Genomic DNA, 22,853 nt, shown 5'->3' on the forward strand with positions numbered 1-22,853 from the left:
CAGAGCTATTGCTTTGCTTGAGTTTCCCTTTCCATCATGTATGAGTCCTTTAAAGTGAGGATGACGAGTGCCCTGACTTTAGAATCTAACGGCGACCTCGTAAGGAAAAGTTATCTTCTTTAAGAAGAAAGTTACCCAAATCATCTTTAACTTCCCACTGTAGATTTTCACCCGAGAGACTTCGGTCCCCCACCACCACCACCACGTCTCCCCTCTACCGCACGCACCGCCACTGTTCCTTTGGAGGTCGTCACCGACCTCATATCTGAGGCAGGCAATGGTCACTGCGCCGGCTCAAGGTCAGATCGAGACGAGGCCACCATGGTCGAGCTTTGTTATAGAGATTGCCCAGCTAGCGAGCTTGCCACAAAGGCTCGCGACCAGGTGCAGCCCTCGCAAGCTTGAGGCCGGCCTCACACAGCGCCGGCTATCTCAAACTATGGGCTTAACCGAGCTCGTGTGGCCTCACTGTCCCAAGCGATGAACAATCTCGCCACAAACAGAGATAGGGATAAGGGGAGAGGGGTGCAAGCAATAGGCAAGGGGGAAGGTGACGTCAGACTATACTGTCAGCCCAAGGGTGGCTATCAATTTTAGCTGAAAATTGCTTAAGTGGATGCCAGCCATCCGACACGCACCACCAACACCAACATGCATAATTTTTTCAAATTTTTAAAGTTTTCTTCATTTTTTTTCCATTTCTTCTCTTCTTTTTTTTTCTTTTTTCTTTTCTTCTTATTTCCCTTGATTGGTCGACAACCATAGTGGTGGCCACTTAGGATAGCTAGCATTCACATCAATAATTTCCAGCCCGAAATTAATCGAAATAACTACATTGGCAAATTATCAAAATGTTTAGTCTTGAATTAGCTAAATTAAAAAGTTTATGACCGAATTGACATCTCTACGATAGATTTTGGACTTTTTGGTAATAATTTCACTGTTGATGTGTTGTCCTGTTATGGGTGGGGAGAGAGGAATGGCAGGGGAAGAGACGGGAGAGGAGTTTTGGTATAGATTCAAAGTAGACAAACAATGAGCCAAAATAAATGAAAGAACAAGCAAAGATTAGATGTAGAATATATGGCTATAACAAATACCAATATTATCAAGCCAAATGATGAAGTTACAATCATTTTGTTTCATTTCATTTTGTGAAGGCCATTCAACAGTTCACTCGACCTGTTCTTTTCCATAATTAATCACCGTAGAGGCAAGCACGAGACATGAATATGTGCTGAATGAGAGGATAAGAGGAGATATGAAAAGGGCTCAATTTTATTGAATTGAAGAAATGAACAAGCAACAAGTCATGTGTTGAACATATTTGACCACAAATACCACCATACTAGACCACCAACCTCATCGATTTATCTATACCCACAAAGATAAAGACCCCAAGATAGCCCTGAAAATTCGACTTATTTATCTTTCACAAAGTCACTACATTAGTGATTGACGTGAGAGTTTTTGAACTCGATCACATGACAGTGCATACAGTGGCATTTTCTTCACTAAAATAATCGCATCGGCTCACGCAATAACCTCTATTCCCACCTTGACACTCACAAGCCGGTCTTCCACATCCATCATCGCATGTCACTAGCCTCCCCTGACTAGTAAAGGAGCCTCTGCTCCCGCCTTGACACTCGCCAACCGGTCTCCCACAACCATCATCGCACGTCACTAGCCTCCTCTGCCCAAGAAAAGAGCCTCTATTCCCGCATTGACACTCATCAGCCAGTCTCCCACATCCATCATCACACGTCACTGACCTCCCCTGCCTAGGAAAGGAGCCTCCTCCGTTCCCACCTTGACACTCACCGACCCGTCTCCCACATCCATCATCGCACGTCACTGGCCTCCCCTGCACAGGAAAGGGGCCTTTGTTCTCGCCTTGACACTCACCAACCGGTCTCCCACATCCATCATAGCACATCACCGGCCTTCTCTGCCCACAATAACATGGGCCCCCACCGTACCCTCTATAACCTGGTGGACAACAGCACACCCCCACCATCGGATACACTGACACCAGTGGGTAGCACACCTTTGGATTTGGCGCCTTTCGGGGTGGCGGCACACACGCCTGGCGAAAAGGCGTCGGTGGAGGCGTCGTAGGAGCAGGCTTCTTGGCGTCTTCTTGCAGCGGCACAACGCTCACGACCGTGGTTTTGTCGGTATCCTTTGGTGTATCAGACTCCTTGCGCTTCTTCTCGGTCTCATTGGGCTTGTCAAGCAGGATCTCGATGCTGTGCACCGTCTCGCCACCCTCGCAGATGATCATCTGTCGGACCTTCTCCGGGCTACAGCACACGACGGTGATCAACACCGTGTTCTGCTTTTCATCGTATATCTGGTCTTTGACTTCTATTGTTCACAAATTAATTCATAGCAAACTCGTTCCAATTAAATTAACACCAATGCAATGGTAATTACGAATCAAGAAATGATAACAATTTGAAACTAAAAAGAGTGGAAGAGAGAGAGAGAGAGAGAGAGAGAGAGAGACTCACGGGGAAATTTACATAGAACTTTCTTGATCTTCCTGTAGCAGCGCGGGCACTGCATATCCACCTTTATCAACATTCTGGTCACCTGCAATAAACAATAACAATGCAAAAATCAATAAAGCCACGTGTATCAAATGAATGCGAAGAATAATTCGAGGTTTTCCTTTTCCTAATTGTTTACAGAGAAATTATCAGGGGGAAGATGCAAAACAGAGAAATGAACAGGATGGAACCAACAAAATAATAACCCATATGGAGAGATAATTGTTCTGAAGAATCACAATCATAGAATGATAAAAAATAAAAACGACACAGAAAAGAAAATGCAGGTATCGAGAGAGATGAGTTAGAGGAATTAGGAGCAGAATTCACCTTCTCTGCCATAGCTACGGGAGAGACAAGATCTGGAGAGCTACAAAAACGAGGGAGTGCGAAGTGGTGAAGGAAGGAGTGAGTGATGGTGATGGGGTGTCAGTGATGGATGAATATAAATGAGACGGAATGAGAACGGTTGGTCCCCGTAAATATAATAGCTTCATCAGCTTCCTTCTTAAGTTTTTGAGAAAATTCTGTATTTGATTCGGAGCCGCACGACGAACGGAGTCAACCAAGAAGTGCACGGCAAACTCGTATTTTGGCGAGACTAAGAACAAGGAACTTGACCGTACGTATTTTGGTTCTCATGTCACTGTCACGTCGAATACTAGGAGAAGCATGCGTTGAACTCATGACGTACGTAGTATTACATCACCTCCACTGCTAGTGGGCTTGCAGTCTGCGGCAATGATGGGTTCATGAACAGATACCGCACGTGTTTTACCTTCCATTGTCGAAAGATTAACAGCTGAAGAACGGGAACAGCGCCAAGTGGCTACAATCTCATCACTTTGCTTTCTGCAGTTGAATTGCCGACACGCGCGTTGAGGTGTTTTGTTCCTTTAACTGTCGTTTTGCTCATGTGATTTTCGGTCCTTTGGTTGTCGTTCTTGCATTGAATTTGGTTTCGACAATTCACTGCGCATGAACTTGGATTTCGAGGGAATTCATAGGTGACTGTGCTGGGGTGACTCTACTGTTTTACATGCTCTAATGCTTGGTTCAGTACATGGAACTAAAATTATGTGGACTGATCATCAAGTATGTAGAGCAATAGAACATGGTAACAAATTTAACAAGGAACTAAACAATGCATCAGATTTATGCGATTCGATCGATGTGAACTACTCTGGAAGTAGGGGTGAGCATCAGTCTAAAGTTGACCCTAGGCCGACAATGGATCGGCCCAACCCGGTCGGTCCTAGTCTAGTTCGTAGGAGGACTAGGTTGGTCATTGGTCTCTAGACCCCTGAACCCTATACTGTTTAAATTGATTCTCGGTCTTGATAGTTTAGGATTGGTCCAACCCGGACCAATTATATATAATATATATTAGATATATTATATGCTTTTGTCTATTCTAAACCCTATTGCATCATCCTTTGTTCTCTTTGTAGTAGTTTGCCATGTAAATTAGAAAGTAGAAAGAGACACAGCCCTAATTCGACGCAAAAAAAAAAAAAAAAAAAAAAAAAGCCTTTCACTTGCCTCAACCTAGCGTGCCTGCCTTAGCCTTGTTCGCCTTGTCACTCATCTCGCATGTTCATTTTTAAGGTTTGTTGCTTCTAGTCAGTGTGAAATTTATGTTGTTACCTTATATTATATTTATGTTTGATATGTATTGATTATCATAATTTGGTTGCTCAATGCCACATTGTTGATGGATATATATTTGAAATAGCATGTTTCTCCTCTTAAGGAATACAAAAAATTGAATAAAGTATAATCGATTGGCCTCGGATTAATCCTGGAACTGGACCGAACTCAACAAGGTCGGTCCTTAGTCCCAAAAATTAGGGAATAACACAGTGCGAGTTAATCCCTAGGTTAGGTATTGGACCAGCCCAACTCGGACCATGCTCACTATCTAGAAGAGACTAAAGATCCAACAATACAACGAAGAGTACTAACTTTAAACTTTAAAAAGAAAAGAAAAAAACCTTAATGAACTGTCTCCAACAAGGGCTAGGTAATCGACCATATCCTTTAAACAGATGTTACATGGTTTGATATGAAGTCCAAGTTGGACTTTAAACCCGTCACTCCAAAATATATATATTTGTTAGACCATCCTCATGTGGCAAGTCAATCTCCACAAAGTACGTATCGTGAAATTAAAAATTGTGGAAAGAAACAAAGAATGATTCTCCATAGACAATAGACCAAATTACACGTACACAATTTGGTTGGAAATGTATATTAGATTTGAAAAATGATTGGGGACCGCGAATGTGGTAGTGGGATTCGTCCGTATAAAGAGGAAGTACCCATTGATTCGAAAGAACAAGATACTTTGTCCATTCAGTTGGAAAGTCGCCATCCACGGTGCAAGTAAGATTAAATCTATGGCCTGAACAAAAACTTGGACCAACGACTCAGTCTATGATGGGTATGGACCACGTATTTTCACTTGTTAGGTTAAAATTCAGCTTATAAATTAGTTTACACAAAAGTTTGGGAATAAATATACTAGAAGTGCAAAAGGTTATGTACAACGCTCACTTTAGTACCAAAATTTTTTTTCAAATCACTTGAATATCATTTTTTTCTTTTCAAAAAACGATCACTTGAATGTCAACTCCAATTTGGTTAACTGGAAATCTGACGTGGTTATATTTTATTAATTTCTCGATCCTATGTGGCTTGTCCACGTATCTAATCAGCATGTAAGCCTAAACGGCGTCGTATAAAAGTTGTAAATACTCATCATTTTAGTATCAAATTTTGTTCAAAATGACCACTTTAGTGCTAGTTGTTGTCAAAAAGTGATCACTTCAACGCCAAACATGTCACGTGAAAATGCCATGTGGATTGGAGTTTTTAAAAAATTTGCCAAGTCATATCATAATTTTAATTATAAATGTTACGTAATTAAATTGGCCAGAATTTCTTGTCGTTGGTACTTAAATAATTGTTTTTTCTCTGATTTAGCAATTAAGTGAATGGAGGAAAACTTTTGGTATTAAAGTGAACGTCATACATAACTTTTGACACTTATAATGTATTTATCCCCAAAAGTTTGAGAACCTAAGAAAACCATGGATTTCAAAAGACAATTGTTTCCCCTTCTTCCAATGCAAGGGAATTCTATCTAGCAGACAATGGATAGTCTAATCTCCTATAGGCAAGTGTGCTTGTCAATCCTTCCCTCCCAAAGGGATCCATGACACAGCAGCCAACTTGACAATCCATCCAAGAGGTAGGATTCTTACTTTCTTTCTCAGCGTAACTTTTTTTTTTTTTATCTTTTGAGGTAGAATCACCCATCTAGCTTGTCAAAGAAGGAATCTAGCTATCTGTGACAGCCTTTGGAAATGACTGTCCTTTCTTTTATGAACACTATTCAATTCGAACAAGCTTTTCTTTACCTAATCGGAAAAGAAGACCAAGGAGATTCCTCCCTTTGAATAGAATAGGATTCTTATTTTAAATCAAAAGAGAAAGAAGCTTATTCAGGAGCTAAGTGAACTCTAGGGATTTTCCAACTTGAATTGAACACTAAAAGTATCCAAGTGACCTTTGAAAGATTTCCTCTCCTCATCCAAAGAAATGTCTTAAAACTTTCCTTAGCCTAGGTATCCCCGGTCAGTTTTTTCCTCTCCACTTGTACTACAAGAAAGGAGAACTTGGATTCTCTGAAAGTGTTCATTATAGAAAAGAAAGGTTTAATCAATGTCTATTAGGGAACACCAAAGCCTTTGTTAATCCAGTCAAATGGAAGTCAAGTGGATCCTAAACTAGCATCCTCACCTTATGCTACCAAAAAGACTCCCCGGCACTTTCTATGTTCAGTATTAAAATTTAAGATATAAAGATAAGTGTTATTTAGTTTGGAGCAATGAAAGTTGTTAATTTTGTGAGTTGCAGAAGGTACGAAGGATAATTTTCCATTACCATAATCTTCGGCATTCCAAGTGTTAAGCTTGGTGATAGATATTGACATGTATGTTGGCAATGTTAAGTGACAGTCATTAATTTACCTCCATATTAGTTGCTGTCATCAAAATTGCTTATTTGACAATATTCAAATTTTAAATTTACTAAATTGAGATTTTCCTAGCATCCGTTATTTTTCACCAATATTTTTAGTGAGTTGAAAATATTTTTCTTATTTATTAATACTCGAAATGGACACTGATTTCCTTGTTTACATACTGATTTTTAACATATTTTGATAACTCAACAAAATATCTACTTTGGAAACCATACAAGCGAGCCATTTGTTCCTCTTTAAATTATACCATCTCTCTTCATTTCCCCACCAAGTATTTTAAGCCACATGTCCTTAGCTTGTGACATTGAACTTAGTTTAGGGATGACTTTATGCATTACATCATCTATTTCAACCTTAGCCAATTAATGTCTTGATGATTCACTTGTTTTACCTGATCAAAAAGCCTTCTCTCAAAATATCTCTCATTTGGCTACTCATATTAGGCCACTTGTTCTTTGGATTGAAGCACCATTCCCATCATTGCACTTAAGGCTTTTAACTCAAAGTCATAATTATTTTAACCTTGGTTATTTGATCAAGCTAACCAAAGGTGGCTATGTGATATTTTAATCACATCTTCTCCATTTCATACAATATGTCTTTTTAACTCAAGTTTGATCTTCTAAATTCATCTCCCTTGGCCATATTATTGAATGGAGCTACATGATTATGACACTCGTAACTTTTTACTTGAACACCTTTTTAGCTCATAGATGTTCTTGATGACTCATTTATGCATTTTACTTATCGAAGAAGCTCTCTATCTTTTTTCCCACTCAAAATATCTTTTTTTAGCCACTCTCATTAAGCCACTTGTAAGTTTTGGATTAGAACATTCATCCCTCCCTTTTACACCTAGTGTTTTTAACTCAAGCTCATCATTACTTTTAACCTTAGTTACTTATGGTGCATTTGGTAACGATTCTACTCCAATGAACAATTTTTCATCTTAAATGATTTTTTTTCTGATTCTATCCCAGAAATAATTTCTGAAAAAATTAACGCATTTGATAACTGTCCAAAATTTATATTCTCGAGATAGAAATGTGTTTGGTAAGATTATTAAATTTTTTTTGTTTCTTTTAATGTTTTAGTGCTTTTATTATATTTTTCTCTTTTTTCATTTTTTTCTCTTCTTCTTCTTCCTTCTTGGTAGTCGGTAGTTGGGGTCCAATGAGCTCGCCGAAACCTCTACAAGCCAAGGCGAGGTCCAGCAAGCTCACTTGGCCAAGGCGAGGTCCAGTGAGCTCACCTGACCGAGGCGAGGCCAAGCCTCATTGGTGGCCAAGCGAGGCTCAACCTCGCCCAGGCAGCACTAGATTAGCCTCACCCTAGCTTGGCAAGGTTGAGCCTCGTTGTGGCTATGCAAGGCTTGGCCTCACCTTGGTTGCGCAAGGTTGACCTCAGCCAAAGTTGATGACACCGAGCTCACCCAGCCACTGGCAAGGCTCCGCTTTGCATAGCCATCATCAAGCGACGCCAACCTGGACCCTCGCTAGATCTGGGTGAGGTCGACCGCGCATAGCCAAGATGAGATCGAGCCTTGCCCAACCACAGCACGGCGAAGCTCGGGCTGACAAGCCTTGCTATGGCTTAGTGTTGCCACGGGCCGGCAACACTCCAGTGATTGGCCAAAAGGAAGAAGAAGAAGAAGAAAGGAAAGAGAAGAAGAGAAGAGAAGAGAAGAAAAATTAGAATTAATTCTAGGAATTATTTCTGGGAACGAGAAGTAACTTTTTTTCTGCTTCTTGATTCTATTCCAAATCTATTCCCGAGAATTAAAAAAAAAAATTGATTTTTGTTCCGAGGAACAAAAATTTTACCAAATGGATTTTTGCTCTTTTTTTTTACTCTAGGGAACAAAAGAACAAAATCAGTTATTCCCGAAAGTATTACCAAATAGGCCCTTATTCTTTTCCTTTTGTACTTCATGAAAGACTTCCAAGAATATCCCATCTTGATTGTGTGAAGCCATTTTAAGAATCCAAGATCTAATTAGAAAGTTTTAACTCATTCTTGCAAAGAAAAAGAGAGTTTCATGCCACTTTCCTTTCACTTTCATTTCCCACTTTTGAAGCAGAGGCGAAGGTCTCAAGCTTGTATTTCTAGAGCTTCTAGTTCTCCCATTTCAAGCTTTTACAAGGTGAATTTTTGGGCATAAAGACACATGATTAGACAATGGATTGAACTTAAGAGAGTGCAATCACGGCGGGCTCTCATCTTTTAAGAAAGTCATCTAAAGGGCGCCATCGAAAACGACCTAATAGTGTCAAATCCTCATCATCATTTTAATTTCGAGAATTCATGCCATGGTACAAGTGAACTCCTTGGATCCGTGTAAATTCTAGATGGTGTCATGGACAAATAAGCACTAATCCGAGCAAGAAAGTTGGGCTGCAAAGGAGGACTATGCATATGCAAATGCTGAAGTCACAGTAGTACGAATAGATATGGAGAGTAGCCTCTCCTATGATTTTTACTTGATTTTCTTGACACCTAAATTTTGTCCTTTTTTTAGGACTTAATTATAAAGAAAATTAGGAATTAGTCTCTAAAAAAAAGTATAAAGTAAAGTAAATAATTTTCATTAAAATACATCACGTATCCATTAAATTGCATCGTATATATAGACACTACGAACATTTGCATTACTAATATAAAAAAATTTTAAAAAAATAATTAGATTTAAAAACGTTCTTTTCCCTTTTCTTTTTCGCCCCTGGGCCGGCCCAGCCCACTTCTTCTTTTCCTTTTCCCGACCCGGCCCTCTCTTCTCCTTCTCTCCGTTGGACGCTGGCTTCTCGACAAACAACGAAAAGGACGAGAGAAGGATGAGGCGAGGGTAGCCAATCGGTCCAGCAGTAGGCGGCGTGGCGGCTTGAAAGGGGAGAGAGAGAGCGGCAGCAAGGGGGTGCGTCGGTTTTTGGAGGCTTTCTTCTTCGACTGAAGGGAGAGAGAGCAAGGGGGGCAACCGAGAAATGGGAAGGGAGCAGAACAGAGGAGAGCCGAAGTCGGCTTGGATGGGCGACGTTAGGCCATCGTCACGCAAACCGACGACGCCTGGTCAATAGGGACCCACAATTAGGTAGCGCATGGTAACGCTCCTATTTCTCTCAATTTCTGTTCTTTTGTTCCCCGGAACAAAAAAAGAACAGAAACTGGTTTGGTAAAACATTTGTTCCCGAACCACCCGCGAGGGTGGCTCCGCTGGTAGGCTCCAGGACCTCCACGCTAGAGGCCGGAGTTCGAAGCCCCTGCAACGCAAGTTGCAGGGAGGCAGGTGGAGACACTTGGCGACTTACCCGGGGTGCGTGGGTGGTGGTTTCCTACGTGCCTCCCCAAGGGTTTACTCCCAGTTGTCGGCTGTGCGGGGTTCCCCTAGGTCAAAAAAAAAAAAAAAAGCATTTGTTCCAGGAACAATTTCTCTAATTTTTGTTCCGGGAGCAGTTTTGAGAAGCAAAAAAGTTGCTTCTTGTGCCCGGAACAATTTTTAAAAATAAGCTGATTTTCTTTTTTTAATTTTCTTGTATTTCCTTTTCTTGCCGCGACCACCGTCAACCGCCCGGAGCCACCGCCCATCGCCGCCGGTCGCCGCCGCCGCCACCGTCGGTCGCCGCCTGTCGCCGTTGCCGCCGCCGCCCGTCACCACCGCCGGCCCGCCCGCCACCGCCACTGCACAACCGCCGGCCGCCGGCCGTCACCGCCAACCGCCGCCGGAAGCCCACCGTCGGTGTTGCAGCGGCGACGGCTGGCGGGCCGGTGGCAGCGATCCGTCGACAAGAAAAAATAAATGATTAAATACAAAAAAGAAATTGTTGCGTTACCAAACGCATTTCTATTCTTTTTCTATTCCAAGAGTAGAAATTTTGTGTCGTTATCAAACGGGTTCTTTTACTCATAAATTGTTCCCAGAGCAGAAATAGAAAAGAACTATTTCAAAAAAAAAAAAAAAAAAAAAAAAAAAAAAAAACTCTTCTCGGGAACAGAAGCGTTGTCATGCGCAGCCTTAGACGCTAGGTCCAGAAACAATTTTCTCGCCCTGTTTTGGGAGAGCTGATTTGATTGTTTTGGCTTGTCTCGTGTGGTTTTTGTTTGGTCTATATCCGGATTTGAGTTCAAAAGATGTCCAAAATCTCCCTCTCGGTCCACACTTGCCATGTGTTTGAAGAAATGCCTAAACCAAATTCAATAGAATTAATCTCTGATTCCGAGTTGTCAAAAGGAGTACGTGAACATATGTTGTGTGGTACAGGCTCTTCATTGATTACTGGGTTCAGCTAGATTTAATTTCTACCGACTCCGAATCTCTTCAATTTTTGGCTACCTTTGCTTTGTGTTTTGGCCAGATCCCTGTAAATTTCCTATGTGTTCTTGATGTGGCTACGAGCGTAAGTCTTGAACGGATGATGATGGATATGGACGTCGGCAAATGCCCGTTCGGTTGTCTAAAGCAGCCGGGGATGGAGGTTCGACAATGGGTCTTTTTTTGTTGGGCGTATAGTGTTTGCCGGAGCCTTGACGTTCTAGGCTTAAGGTCTTGGTTTCCGAGCAATGAGAGGAAGAATTCAAGAAGGAAATTTTTTTTTTTTTAAAGAACAAGAATAGGATAGTTTGATAAAAAAAAAATAGAAATAGAAAAAGAGAAATGGCGGCTGAGCGTAGTCTTCATCGAGTATGGGTTGATTGTTGTTTGGGAAAATGTCACAAATGGTCCCTATACTATTACTTAATGTGCAATTTCTTCCCTGAACTTTCAATCGGCTCAATTTAGTCCATAAACTATTAATAAATGCCCGATTTGGTCCATGAATTTATGATCGGCTCAATTTGATCCCCGAACTATTGATAAATGTCCGATTTAGTCCTTAGTTACTATTTTTCCTTTTTTTTGGGCTTATAGTAATGAAATTGAAAAAATAACAAAAAAATAACAAAAAAATTAACAAAAAAAAAAAAAGTAACGAAAAAAAAAAAGAAACCCTAGCGAGTATTGTTCATCTCCCTCACGGAGGCTGCCTTGCCCGCACCAGCCAATTATGCATGGGGAAATATCTCAAATAAAATAAAATAAAATAAAATAAAATAAAATAAAATAAAATAAACTTGCCTAATAAAATAAATATACTTAATTTAACTTTTTCTTCTTTCTTTTTGAAAAAGAAAAGAAATCTTGGCCGGTTCGGAACTCCAGTGAGGGGAGTGGCCAGCGAGGGTTTCCGGCGAGGGCACGGCGAGCAGCACGTCCGACGCAGGAAAGCGAGGGTTGACACCAGCGAGGGACTCCGGCGTGGCAAGGCACCGGCGAGGGGCGTCGTGGGGCGCGAGGCTTGCTGTCGGACATCGGGAGAGGCAAGCGGTGGCGGTGTGGGCTCCGGCGACGTTGGGTTGCGGTTGGGACGGTGGCATGGCAGCGGTTGAGCATCAAGCGAGGCGAGCAGGGGCGTTGGGTCGTGGCTGCCGCGGGCTCTCGGATCGCGGCGTCGGACACTCGAGCGGCGAGATCGGGACAACGATGGCGTCACAGGTCGGCACGAGCTGGAGCGGGGGACGTCAAGCGATGGGTCGCGGCGGCAAGGATCGGCTCAGTGAGGTAGCAGAAGCGTCAGGTCGTCACTGGTCATCGGGCAGAGCGTTTAGGTGCGGCAGGGACGCGGAGGTCGCCAAATCTGGAAGTTGCAGGCAACTGAGGCGTTGTAAGGTCGACAGGCGGCAGGCGAGACCGGTGGAGCGGCGATGGAGCAGAGAGGGCTTGTGGGTCGCTGGCGCGGTCGAGGTCTGCCGGCGCAGTGACCGGTGCGAGCAAGGCTGCTTCTGCGAGGAAGATGAACAGTAACCGCTAGGGTTTCTTTTCTTTTTTCGTTACTATTTTTTTTGTTATTTTTTTCGTTATTTTCTTTTCGTTACTATTTTTCTTTTCTTTTTCTTTTTTTTTCTTTTTTCAATTTCGTTACTATAAGCAAAAAAAAGGGAAAAATAGTAACGAATGACTAAATCGGACATTTATAAATAGTTCAGAGACCAAATTAAGCCGATCGAAAATTCAGGGATCAAATCGGGCATTTATCAATAGTTCAGGGACCAAATTGAGCCGATCGAAAGTTCAAGGACGAAATTGCAAATTAAGTAAAAGTATAGGGACCATTTGTGACATTTTCCCTTGTTGTTTTAACAAAAGTGGGCTTGTCATGAGCAAAATGGGCTGAGTTTGGGTTGTGGGGCCAGTGAGCGTTGGGCCTATGTTTTAGTTTTGTAATCCAGGCTTTATTTAGGTTAGAAGATTGCGGGCTTAGTTTTGTTTGGGTTAGGTTTGTACTCTAGCAAATTGGGTTTAGCTCACGAGTGGACTTGACATGAGAGCCTAATTTATATTCCTAGCCCAGGCCCCAGAGTCTAAGTTCAGCCCATGTCATGGCCCTAGGCCCAGCCTGAGGTCACTATTTTCGGATTAAAAAATCAAGGGAAAATGTCACAAATGGTCCCTATACTATTACTTAATGTGCAATTTCATCCCTGAACTTTCGATCGGCTCAATTTGATCCATGAACTATTGATAAATGCCCGATTTGGTCCCTGAATTTTCGATCGGCTTAATTTGGTCCATGAACTATTGATAAATGTCCGATTTAGTCCTTCGTTACTATTTTTCCCTTCTTCTTTTTTTTTTGCTTATAGTAACGAAATTGAAAAAATAAAAAAATAATGAAAAAAAAAAGGAAAAAATAGTAACGAAAAAAAAAATAACGAAAAAAAAAAAAAAAGAAACCCTAGCGGATACTGTTCATCTTCCTCACGGAAGCAGCCTTGCCCGCACCGGTCACTACGCCGGTAGACCTCGACCGCGCCGGCGACCCATGAGCCCTCTCTACTCCACCGCCACTCCACTGGTCTTGCCTGCCGCCCGTCGACCTTGCAACGCCTCAGTCGCCCGCAACTTCCAGATCCGGTGACCTCCGCGTCCCTGCCACACCTCAACACTCTGCCCGACAACCAGCGATGACCTGACGCTTCTGCTACCTCGCCGAGCTGATCCTTGCCGCCATGACCCAGTGCTCGACGTCCCCCGCTCCAGCCCGTGCCGACCTATGACGCCACCGTTGTCCCGATCTTGCCGCTCAAGTGTCCAACGCCGGCAGATTCGAGAGCCCCGCAGCAGCCATGACCCGAACGCCCTCGCTCGCCTCCGCCCGACGCTCAACCGCTGTCGTGCCACTGTCCCAGCCGCGACCCGACGCTGTCGGAGCCCACACCACCTCTGGTCACCTCTCCCCGATGTCCGATAGCAAGCCTTGCGCCCCGCGACGCCCCTCGTCGGTGCCCTGCCACACCGTAGTCCCTCGCCGGTGTCAACCCTTGCTTTCCCGCGCCGGACGTGCTGCTCGCCGTGCCCTCACCGGAAACCCTTGCTGGCCACTCCCCTCGCTAGAGTTCCGAACCGACCAAGATTTCTTTTTTTTTTCAAAAAGAAAGAAGAAAAAATTAAATTAAGTATATTTATTTTATTAGGCAAGTTTATTTTATTTTATTTGAGATTTTTCCCCATGCATTATTGGCCGATGCGGGCAAGGCTACTTTCGCGAGGGAGATGAACAGTACTCGCTAGGGTTTCTTTTTTTTTCGTTACTATTTTTTTTTTTGTTAATTTTTTTTTTTTCATTATTTTTTATTTTTTCAATTTCATTACTATAAGCCAAAAAAAAGGAAAAATATTAACGAATGACTAAATCAAACATTTATCAATAGTTCAGGGATCAAATTGAGCCAATCAAAAATTCAAGGACCAAATCGGGCATTTATTAATAGTTTAGGGACCAAATTGTGCCGATCGAAAGTTCAAGAACGAATTGCACATTAAGTAATAGTATAGGGACCATTTGTGACATTTTCCCAAAAATCAATTAAATATATTTTTAAAAAATTAAGCTAAATAAAAAAATTCCAAAAAATTCTTCTTCTTTTTCTAATGGTTATGAAAAAGCTTTAAAATAGTCTTGTGGTTAGCCTTCTCTTAGAATGTGCAAAAATCCTTAAAAATTGTGCTCAAAATTAAACAAACTCTTATAGCTCTACCATAAGGTTTCGATCTTTCTTGAGGACAAATGGCACTGATTGCGCACCTTTGACATCATCGTGGTTTCCTTTTGCTTAATTAGGATTGGCATTCATTTCTTAACGCTAAATGCTTGTTTTCCTTTGCACTTTATTTAATGCTCAATTCAGTCGCTAATTGTTATTTTAATGATTATATACTCACATGAACACCTCACATGTTAGTAGATATATTTAAAATCAATCCAAACTACTTGACAAAAATATTTCTAAAATGGACAAAATTAAATACCGACATGGCACTAATTGATTAATTAGTATAATTTTCTAACCCTAAATTCACCGGTTGTGTATAAAGTGAGACACACTCACATGCCTTATTTAGCTTCTAGCTGACCCCAATTGATTAGTGCCAACTTCTTTTTAGAAAATTCTCAGCGTCAATTTGAACACTCAACGTCATGAGAAGCATGGGTTTAGGAGAGTCCGTGTTTAAAACTAGGACGTAAACCCATCTTTTAGGCAATACCCCCAAAATCTATTTCCTATCGTACCAAGGGGTAGGTCGCGACAATAGTTTCTAGATCCACATCGTTGATTAAATTTTAGCATGTATCTTTGCTTTAGTTTCTCGGTGCTTTGTCGTCAATTAAATTCCCAAATCGCATCTTTACATTCTCATGCTACATCATTGATTAAATTTAAGCACAATTTGCATAAATTCAGTTTAGTTTCAAATGAAGTTATCCATTCCCTTGTCTATCTATGATATTTCTTATTCGGAATTGTCACAAAACCCGTCCCCTCTAATAAAAACCGGAGAATGATTTCCATTGAAAGGTATTTCGCCGCGGAGTCAAATTTTGGCAAAACAAAGGTAATTTAAAAGTGAAGCTATTATCTTGCTTCGCAAGGTAACCCTTCAGTACTTGGATAAATCTCAATTTGTGGTGTCCAACCTCTTTAAGATGGCAACTACAATTCCGACCAAACATAAATCTTTTGCCCCGCATGGTAATCCCTTTAGTGCTTAGATAAATCTCAGTGATTGATTTATAAAAATAAAGATTTTATATATGATTGAGATTTGTTGAGATACAGAGTGAAGCACCATATGGGATAGAAGATCTCCATCCTAATATTGAATGTCTTCCGCACATTTTATAATCCTCAGTTATGACCTTTTTTGCTTTTAAAAGCAGGCACTCATTTGGGCGGTTCAGGCCTCATCAAATGTGTGCTTTGGTAGTATAGGAGAGAAAGGAGGAAGAAAGGGGGGAGGAGAGGGAGAAACTAACGATTTGCCTTGGCAAAAAGATGTTTATTATAAGTGGTAATATTTTGTCATTCTCCACATAGATACCACGATATTAGTTAACGTCAAATTTGGCCCGGAAAGCTTAACGATGAAAATAGGATGAACGAATGTTCTTTCTAAAATGCGACGAGCGCTTTAGGATTGCACGTCGATAACGATCTTCCTCTGACGTCCGAAATACAGCTAACGAATATCACGATCACAGAGAAAGCCAACGCTCTGGCCCACCCACGCCAAAATCAAGGACACTTTCTTGTAGCAATTACTAAAACAAACTGAGCACATTAAGCGAACTTGAAGGATGACGTTAGACGCAGTTAGAAGCAACTTGTGTTAAAGTTAGACGTACCGAGCCCAAAGCGTTGCAACTAAGATTACTCGCTATCATTCATTGAAAGTTGCACTTTGCTTTTGTCTTGCTGATATTCCCATTTAAAAAGCAGAGCTATTGCTTTGCTTGAGTTTCCCTTTCCATCATGTATGAGTCCTTTAAAGTGAGGGTGACGAGTGCCCTGACTTTAGAATCTAACGGCGACCTCGTAAGGAAGTTATCTTCTTTAAGAAGAAAGTTACACAAATCCTCTTCAACTTCCCACTGTAAATTTTCACCCGAGAGACTTCGGTCCCACCCCCACCCCACCACCACCACCACGTCTCCCCTCTACCGCACGCACCGCCACTGTTCCTTTGGAGGTCGTCACCGACCTCATGTCTGAGGCAGGCAGTGGTCACTGCGCCGGCTCAAGGTCAGATCGAGACGAGGCCACCATGGTCGAGCTTTGTTATAGAGATTGCCCAGCTAGCGAGCTTGCCACAAAGGCTTGCGACCAGGTGCAGCCCTCGCAAGCTTGAGGCCGGCCTCACACAGCGCCGGCTATCTCAAACTATGGGCTTAGCTGAGCTCGTGTGGCCTCACTGTCCCAAGCGATGAACAATCTCGCCACAAACAGAGATAGGGATAAGGGAGAGGGGTGCAAGCAATAGGCAAGGGGGAAGGTGACGTCGTCGGTATTAGCATCAGACTATACTGTCAGCCCAAGGGTGCTATCAATTTTAGCTGAAAATTGCTTAAGTGGATGCCAGCCATCCGACATGCACCACCAACACCAACATGCATAATTTTTCCAAATTTTTAAAATTTTCCTCATTTTTTTCCATTTCTTCTCTTTTTTTCTTTTTTCTTTTCTTCTTATTTCCCTTGATTGGTCGACGACCATAGTGGTGGCCACTTAGGATAGCTAGCATTCACGTCAATAATTTCCAGTCGAAATTAATCGAAATGATTACATTGACAAATTATTAAAATGTTTAGTCTTGAATTAGCTAAATTAAAAAGTTTATGACTGAATTGATATCCCTATAATAGATTTTGGACTTTTTTTGTAATAATTTCACTGTTGATGCGTTGTGCTGTTATGGGTGGGGAGAGAGGAATGGGAGGGGAAGAGATGGGAGAGGAGTTTTGGTATAGATTTTGAAGTAGACATACAATGAGCCAAAATAAATGAAGGAACAAGCAAAGAGTAGATGTAGAATATATGGCTATAACGAATACCAATATTATCAAGCCAAATGATGAAGTTACAATCATTTTGTTTCATTTCATTTTGTGAAGGCCATTCAACAGTTCACTCGACCTGATCTTTCCCATAATGAATCACCATAGAGGCAAGCACGAGACATGAATATGCGCTGAATGAGAGGATGAGAGGAGATATGAAAAGACCTCAATCTTATTGAATTGAAGAAATGAACAAGCAACAAGTCATGTGTTGAACATATTTGACCACAAATACCACCATACTAGACCACCAACCTCATCGATTTATCTATTATGCCCACAAAGATAAAGACCCCAAGATAGCCCTGAAAAATCGACTTATTTATCTTTCACAAAGTCACTACATTAGTGATTGACGTGAAAATTTTTGAACTCGATCACATGACAGTGCATGCAGTGGCATTTTCTTCAATAAAATAATCGCATCGGCTCACGCAATAACCTCTATTCCCACCTTGACACTCACAAGCCGGTCTTCCACATCCATCATCGCATGTCACTAGCCTCCCCTGACTAGTAAAGGAGCCTCTGCTCCCGCCTTGACACTCGCCAACCGGTCTCCCACAACCATCATCGCACGTCACTAGCCTCCTCTGCCCAAGAAAAGAGCCTCTATTCCCGCATTGACACTCATCAGCCAGTCTCCCACATCCATCATCACACGTCACTGACCTCCCCTGCCTAGGAAAGGAGCCTCCGTTCCCACCTTGACACTCACCGACCCGTCTCCCACATCCATCATCGCACGTCACTGGCCTCCCCTGCACAGGAAAGGGGCCTTTGTTCCCGCCTTGACACTCACCAACCGGTCTCCCACATCCATCATCGCACGTCACTGGCCTCCCCTGCACAGGAAAGGGGCCTTTGTTCCAGCCTTGACACTCACCAACCGGTCTCCCACATCCATCATAGCACATCACCGGCCTTCTCTGCCCACAATAACATGGGCCCCCACCGTACCCCCTATAACCTGGTGGACAACGGCACACCCCCACCATCGGATACACTGGCACCAGTGGGTAGCACACCTTTGGATTTGGCGCCTTTCGGGGTGGCGGCACACACGCCTGGCGTAAAGGCGTCGGTGGAGGCGTCGTTCGAGCAGGCGTCTTGAGGTCTTCTTTCGGCGGCACAACGCTCACGACCGTGGTTTTGTCGGTATCCTTTTGTGTATCAGACTCCTTGCACTTCTTCTCGGTCTCATTGGGCTTGTCAAGCAGGATCTCGATGCTGTGCACCGTCTCGCCACCCTCGCAGATGATCATCTGTCGGACCTTCTCCGGGCTACAGCACACGACGGTGATCAACACCGTGTTCTGCTTTTCATCGTATATCTGGTCTTTGACTTCTATTGTTCACAAATTAATTCATAGCAAACTCGTTCGAATTAAATTAACACCAATGCAATGGCAATGACGAATCAAGAAATGATAACAATTTGAAACTAAAAAGAGTGGAAGCGAGAGAGAGAGAGAGACTCACGGGGAATTTTACATAGAACTTTCTTGATCTTCCTGTAGCAGCGCGGGCACTGCATATCCACCTTTATCAACATTCTGGTCACCTGCAATAAACAAGAACAATGCAAAAATCAATAAAGCCACGTGTATCAAATGAATGCGAAGAATAATTCGAGGTTTTCCTTTTCCTAATTGTTTACAGAGAAATTATCAGGGGGGAAGACGCAAAACAGCGAAATGAACAGGAAGGACCCAACAAAATAATAACCCAAATGGAGAGATAATTGTTCTGAAGAATCACAATCATAGAATGATAAAAAATAAAAACGACACAGAAAAGAAAATGCAGGTATCGAGAGAGATGAGTTAGAGGAATTAGGAGCAGGATTCACCCTCTCTGCCATAGCTACGGGAGAGACAAGATCTGGAGAGCTCCAAAAACGAGGGAGTGCGAAGTGGTGAAGGAAGGAGTGAGTGATGATGATGGGGTGTCAGTTATGGATCAATATATATAAGACGGAATGAGAACTGTCTGGTTAAGAAAGAGAATGGTCCCCGTAAATATAATAGCTTCATCAGCTTCCTTCTTAAGTTTTTGAGAAAATTCTGTATTTGATTTGGAGCCGCACGACGAACGGAGTCAACCAAGAAGTGCACGGCAAACTCGTATTTTGGCGGGACTAAGAACAAGGAACTTGACCGTACGGATGTTGGTTCTCATGTCACTGTCACGTCGAATACTAGGAGAAGCATGCGTTGAACTCATGACGTCCGCAGTATTACATCACCTCCACTGCTAGTGGGCTTGCAGTCTGCGGCAATGATGGGTTCATGAACATATACCGCACGTGTTTCACCTTCCATTGTCGAAAGATTAACAGCAGAAGAACGGGAACAGCCCCAAGTGGCTACAATCTCATCACTTTGCTTTCTGCAGTTGAATTTCCGACGCGCATTGAGGTGTTTTGTTCCTTTAACTGTCGTTTTGCTCATGTGATTTTCGGTCCTTTGGTTGTCGTTCTTGCATTGAATTTGGTTTCGACAATTCACTGCGCATGAACTTAGATTTCGAGGGAATTCATAGGTGACTGTGCTGGGGTGAACTCTACTCTTTTATATGCTCTAATGCTTGGTTCAGTACATGGAACTAAAATTATGTGGACTGATCATCAAGTATGTAGAGCAATAGAACACAATAACAAATTTAACAAGGAACTAAACAGTGCATCAGATTTATGCGATTCAATCGATGTGACCTAATCTGGAAATAGGGGTGAGCATCGATCTAAGGTTGACCCTAGGCCGACAATGGACCGGCCCAACCCGATCGATCCTGGTCCAATTCATAGAAGGACTAGGTCGGTCATTGGTCTCCAAACCCCTAAACCCTATACTGTGCGGATTGATTCTCGGTTCTGATAGTTTAGGATTGGTCCAACCCAGACCAATTATATATAATATATATTAGATATATTATATGCTTTTGTATATTCTAAACCCTAATGCATCATCCTTTGTTCTTATTGTAGTAGTTTGCCATGTAAATTAGAAAGTAGAAAGAGACTCAGCCCTAATTCAACACAAAAAAGAAAAATGCCTTTCACTCGCCTCAACCTAGCTTGCCCGCCTTGGCCTTGCTCGCCTTGTCGCTCATCTCGCATGTTCATTTTTATGGTTTGTTGCTTCTAGTCGGTGTGAAATTTATGTTGTTACCTTATCTTATATTTATGTTTGATATGTATTGGTTATCATGATTTGGTTGCTCAATGCCACATTGTTGATGGATATATATTTGAAATAGCATGTTTCTCCTTTTAAGGAATACAAAAAATCGAATAAAATATAATCGATTGGCCTCGGGTTGATCCTGGAACTGGACTGGACTCAATAAGGTCAGTCCTTAGTCCCAAAAATTAGGAACTAATACTGTGCAGGTTAATCCCTAGGTTAGGTTTTGAACCAACCCAACTCGGACCATGCTCACTATTTGGAAGAGACTAAAGATCCAACAATACGACGAAGAGTACTAACTTTAAACTTTAAAAAGAAGAAAAAAACCTTAATGAGCTGTCTCCAACATGGGCTAGGTAATCGACCATATTCTTCAAACAGATGTTACATGGTTTGATATGAAGTCCAAGTTGGACTTTAAACCCATCACTCCAAAAAAAAAAAAAAAATGTATGTTAGACCATCCTCATGTGGCAAGTCAATCTCCACAAAGTACGTATCGCGAAATTAAAAATTGTGGGAAGAAACAAAGAATGATTCTCCATCGACAATAGACCAAATTACACGTACACAATTTGGTTAGAAATGTATATTCGATTTGAAAAATGATTGGGGACAGCGAATGTGGTAGTGGGATTCGTCCGTGTAAAGAGGAAGTACCCATTGATTCGAAAGAACAAGATGCTTTGTCCATTCAGTTGGAAAGTCGCCATCCACGGTGCAAGTAAGATTAACTCTATGGCCTGAACAAAAACTTGGACCAACGACTCAATCTATGATGGGTATGGATCACGTATTTTCACTTGTTAGGTTAAAATTCAGCTTATAAATTAGTTTACACAAAAGTTTGGGAATAAGTATACTAGAAGTGCAAAAGGTAATGTACAGCGTTCACTTTAGTACCAAAATTTTTTTTCGAATCACTTGAATATCATTTTTTTTTTCAAAAAATGATCACTTGAATGTCAACTCCGATTTGGTTAACTGGAAATCTGACGTGATTATATTTTATTAATTTCTCAATCCTATGTGGCTTGTCAACGTATCTAGTTAGCATGCAAAGCCTAAACGACGTCATATAAAAGTTGTAAATACTCATCATTTTAGTGTCAAATTTTGTTCAAAATGACAACTTCAGTGCCAGTTGTTGTCAAAAAGTGATCACTTCAGCGCCAAACATGTCACGTGAAAATGCCATGTGGATTGGAGTTTTTAAAAAAATTGCCAAGTCATATCATAATTTTAATTATAAATATCACGTAATTAAATTGGCCAAAATTTCTTGTCGTTGGTACTTAAATGATTGTTTTTTCTCTGATTTGGCAATTAAGTGAATGGAGGAAAACTTTTGGTATTAAAGTGAGCGTCATACACAACTTTTGACACTTCTAATGTATTTATCCCCAAAAGTTTGAGAACCTGAGAAAAGGCAATTGTTTCCCCTTCTTCCAATGCAAGGGAAATCTATCTAGCAGACAATGGATAGTCTAATCTCCTATAGGCAAGTGTGCTTGTCAATCCTTCCCTCCCAAGGGGATCCATGATACAGCAGCCAACTTGACAATCCATCCAAGAGATAGGATTCTTACTTTCTTTCTTAGCGTAACTTTTTTTTTTTTTATCTTTTGAGGTAGAATCACCCATCTAGCTTGTCAAAGAAGGAATCTAGCTATTTGGGACAGCCTTTGGAAATGATTGTCCTTTCTTTTATGAACACTATTCGATTCGAACAAGCTTTTCTTTATCTAATCGAAAAAGAAGACCAAGGAGATTCCTCCCTTTGAATAGAATAGGATTCTTATTTAGAAAAAAAATGAATATTAATTATTATCAAAAGAGAAAGAAGCTTATTCAGGAGCTAAGTGAACTCTAGGAATTTTCCAACTTGAATTGAACACTAAAAGTATCCAAGTGACCTTTGAAAGGTTTCCTTTCCTCATCCAAAGAAATGTCTTAAAACTTTCCTTAGCCTAGGTATCCCTAGTCAGTTTTTTCCTCTCCACTTGTACTACAAGAAAGGAGAACTTGGATTCTCTGAAAGTGTTCATTATAGAAAAGAAAGGTTTAATCAATGTCTATTAGGGAACACCAAAGCCTTTGTTAATCCAGTCAAATGGAAGTCAAGTGGATCCTA

General features: G+C 41.6%; 2 protein-coding genes across 2 annotated transcripts; both read right to left on the minus strand.

Moving 5' to 3' along the window:
- Positions 1-1,257: 1,257 nt before the first annotated feature.
- On the minus strand, positions 1,258-3,029 carry LOC120289521 (protein PYRICULARIA ORYZAE RESISTANCE 21-like). Its single transcript, XM_039304563.1, has 3 exons — positions 2,886-3,029; positions 2,517-2,598; positions 1,258-2,370 (listed from the first exon to the last, which is right to left on the minus strand). The coding sequence occupies exons 1-3, from the start codon at positions 2,895-2,897 to the stop codon at positions 1,481-1,483; spliced, it is 984 nt and encodes a 327-aa protein (XP_039160497.1). The 5' UTR covers positions 2,898-3,029; the 3' UTR covers positions 1,258-1,480.
- A 14,653-nt stretch (positions 3,030-17,682) lies between these two features.
- On the minus strand, positions 17,683-19,550 carry LOC120285980 (protein PYRICULARIA ORYZAE RESISTANCE 21-like). Its single transcript, XM_010059494.3, has 3 exons — positions 19,381-19,550; positions 19,011-19,092; positions 17,683-18,876 (listed from the first exon to the last, which is right to left on the minus strand). Exons 1-3 carry the CDS (start codon positions 19,390-19,392, stop codon positions 17,906-17,908), a joined length of 1,065 nt encoding a protein of 354 aa, XP_010057796.2. The 5' UTR covers positions 19,393-19,550; the 3' UTR covers positions 17,683-17,905.
- Between the last annotated feature and the right edge of the window lie 3,303 nt (positions 19,551-22,853).

Source organism: Eucalyptus grandis, chromosome 11 (genome assembly GCF_016545825.1).
Source record: "Eucalyptus grandis isolate ANBG69807.140 chromosome 11, ASM1654582v1, whole genome shotgun sequence".
Taxonomy (NCBI): Eukaryota; Viridiplantae; Streptophyta; class Magnoliopsida; order Myrtales; family Myrtaceae; genus Eucalyptus; species Eucalyptus grandis.

Coding starts and splice junctions, on each gene's coding strand:
- LOC120289521 (XM_039304563.1), bottom strand. Junction 2,371..2,516: donor AGTTCTATGTAAATTTCCCC/GTGAGTCTCTCT, acceptor TGTGAACAATAG/AAGTCAAAGACCAGATATAC.
- LOC120285980 (XM_010059494.3), bottom strand. Junction 18,877..19,010: donor AGTTCTATGTAAAATTCCCC/GTGAGTCTCTCT, acceptor TGTGAACAATAG/AAGTCAAAGACCAGATATAC.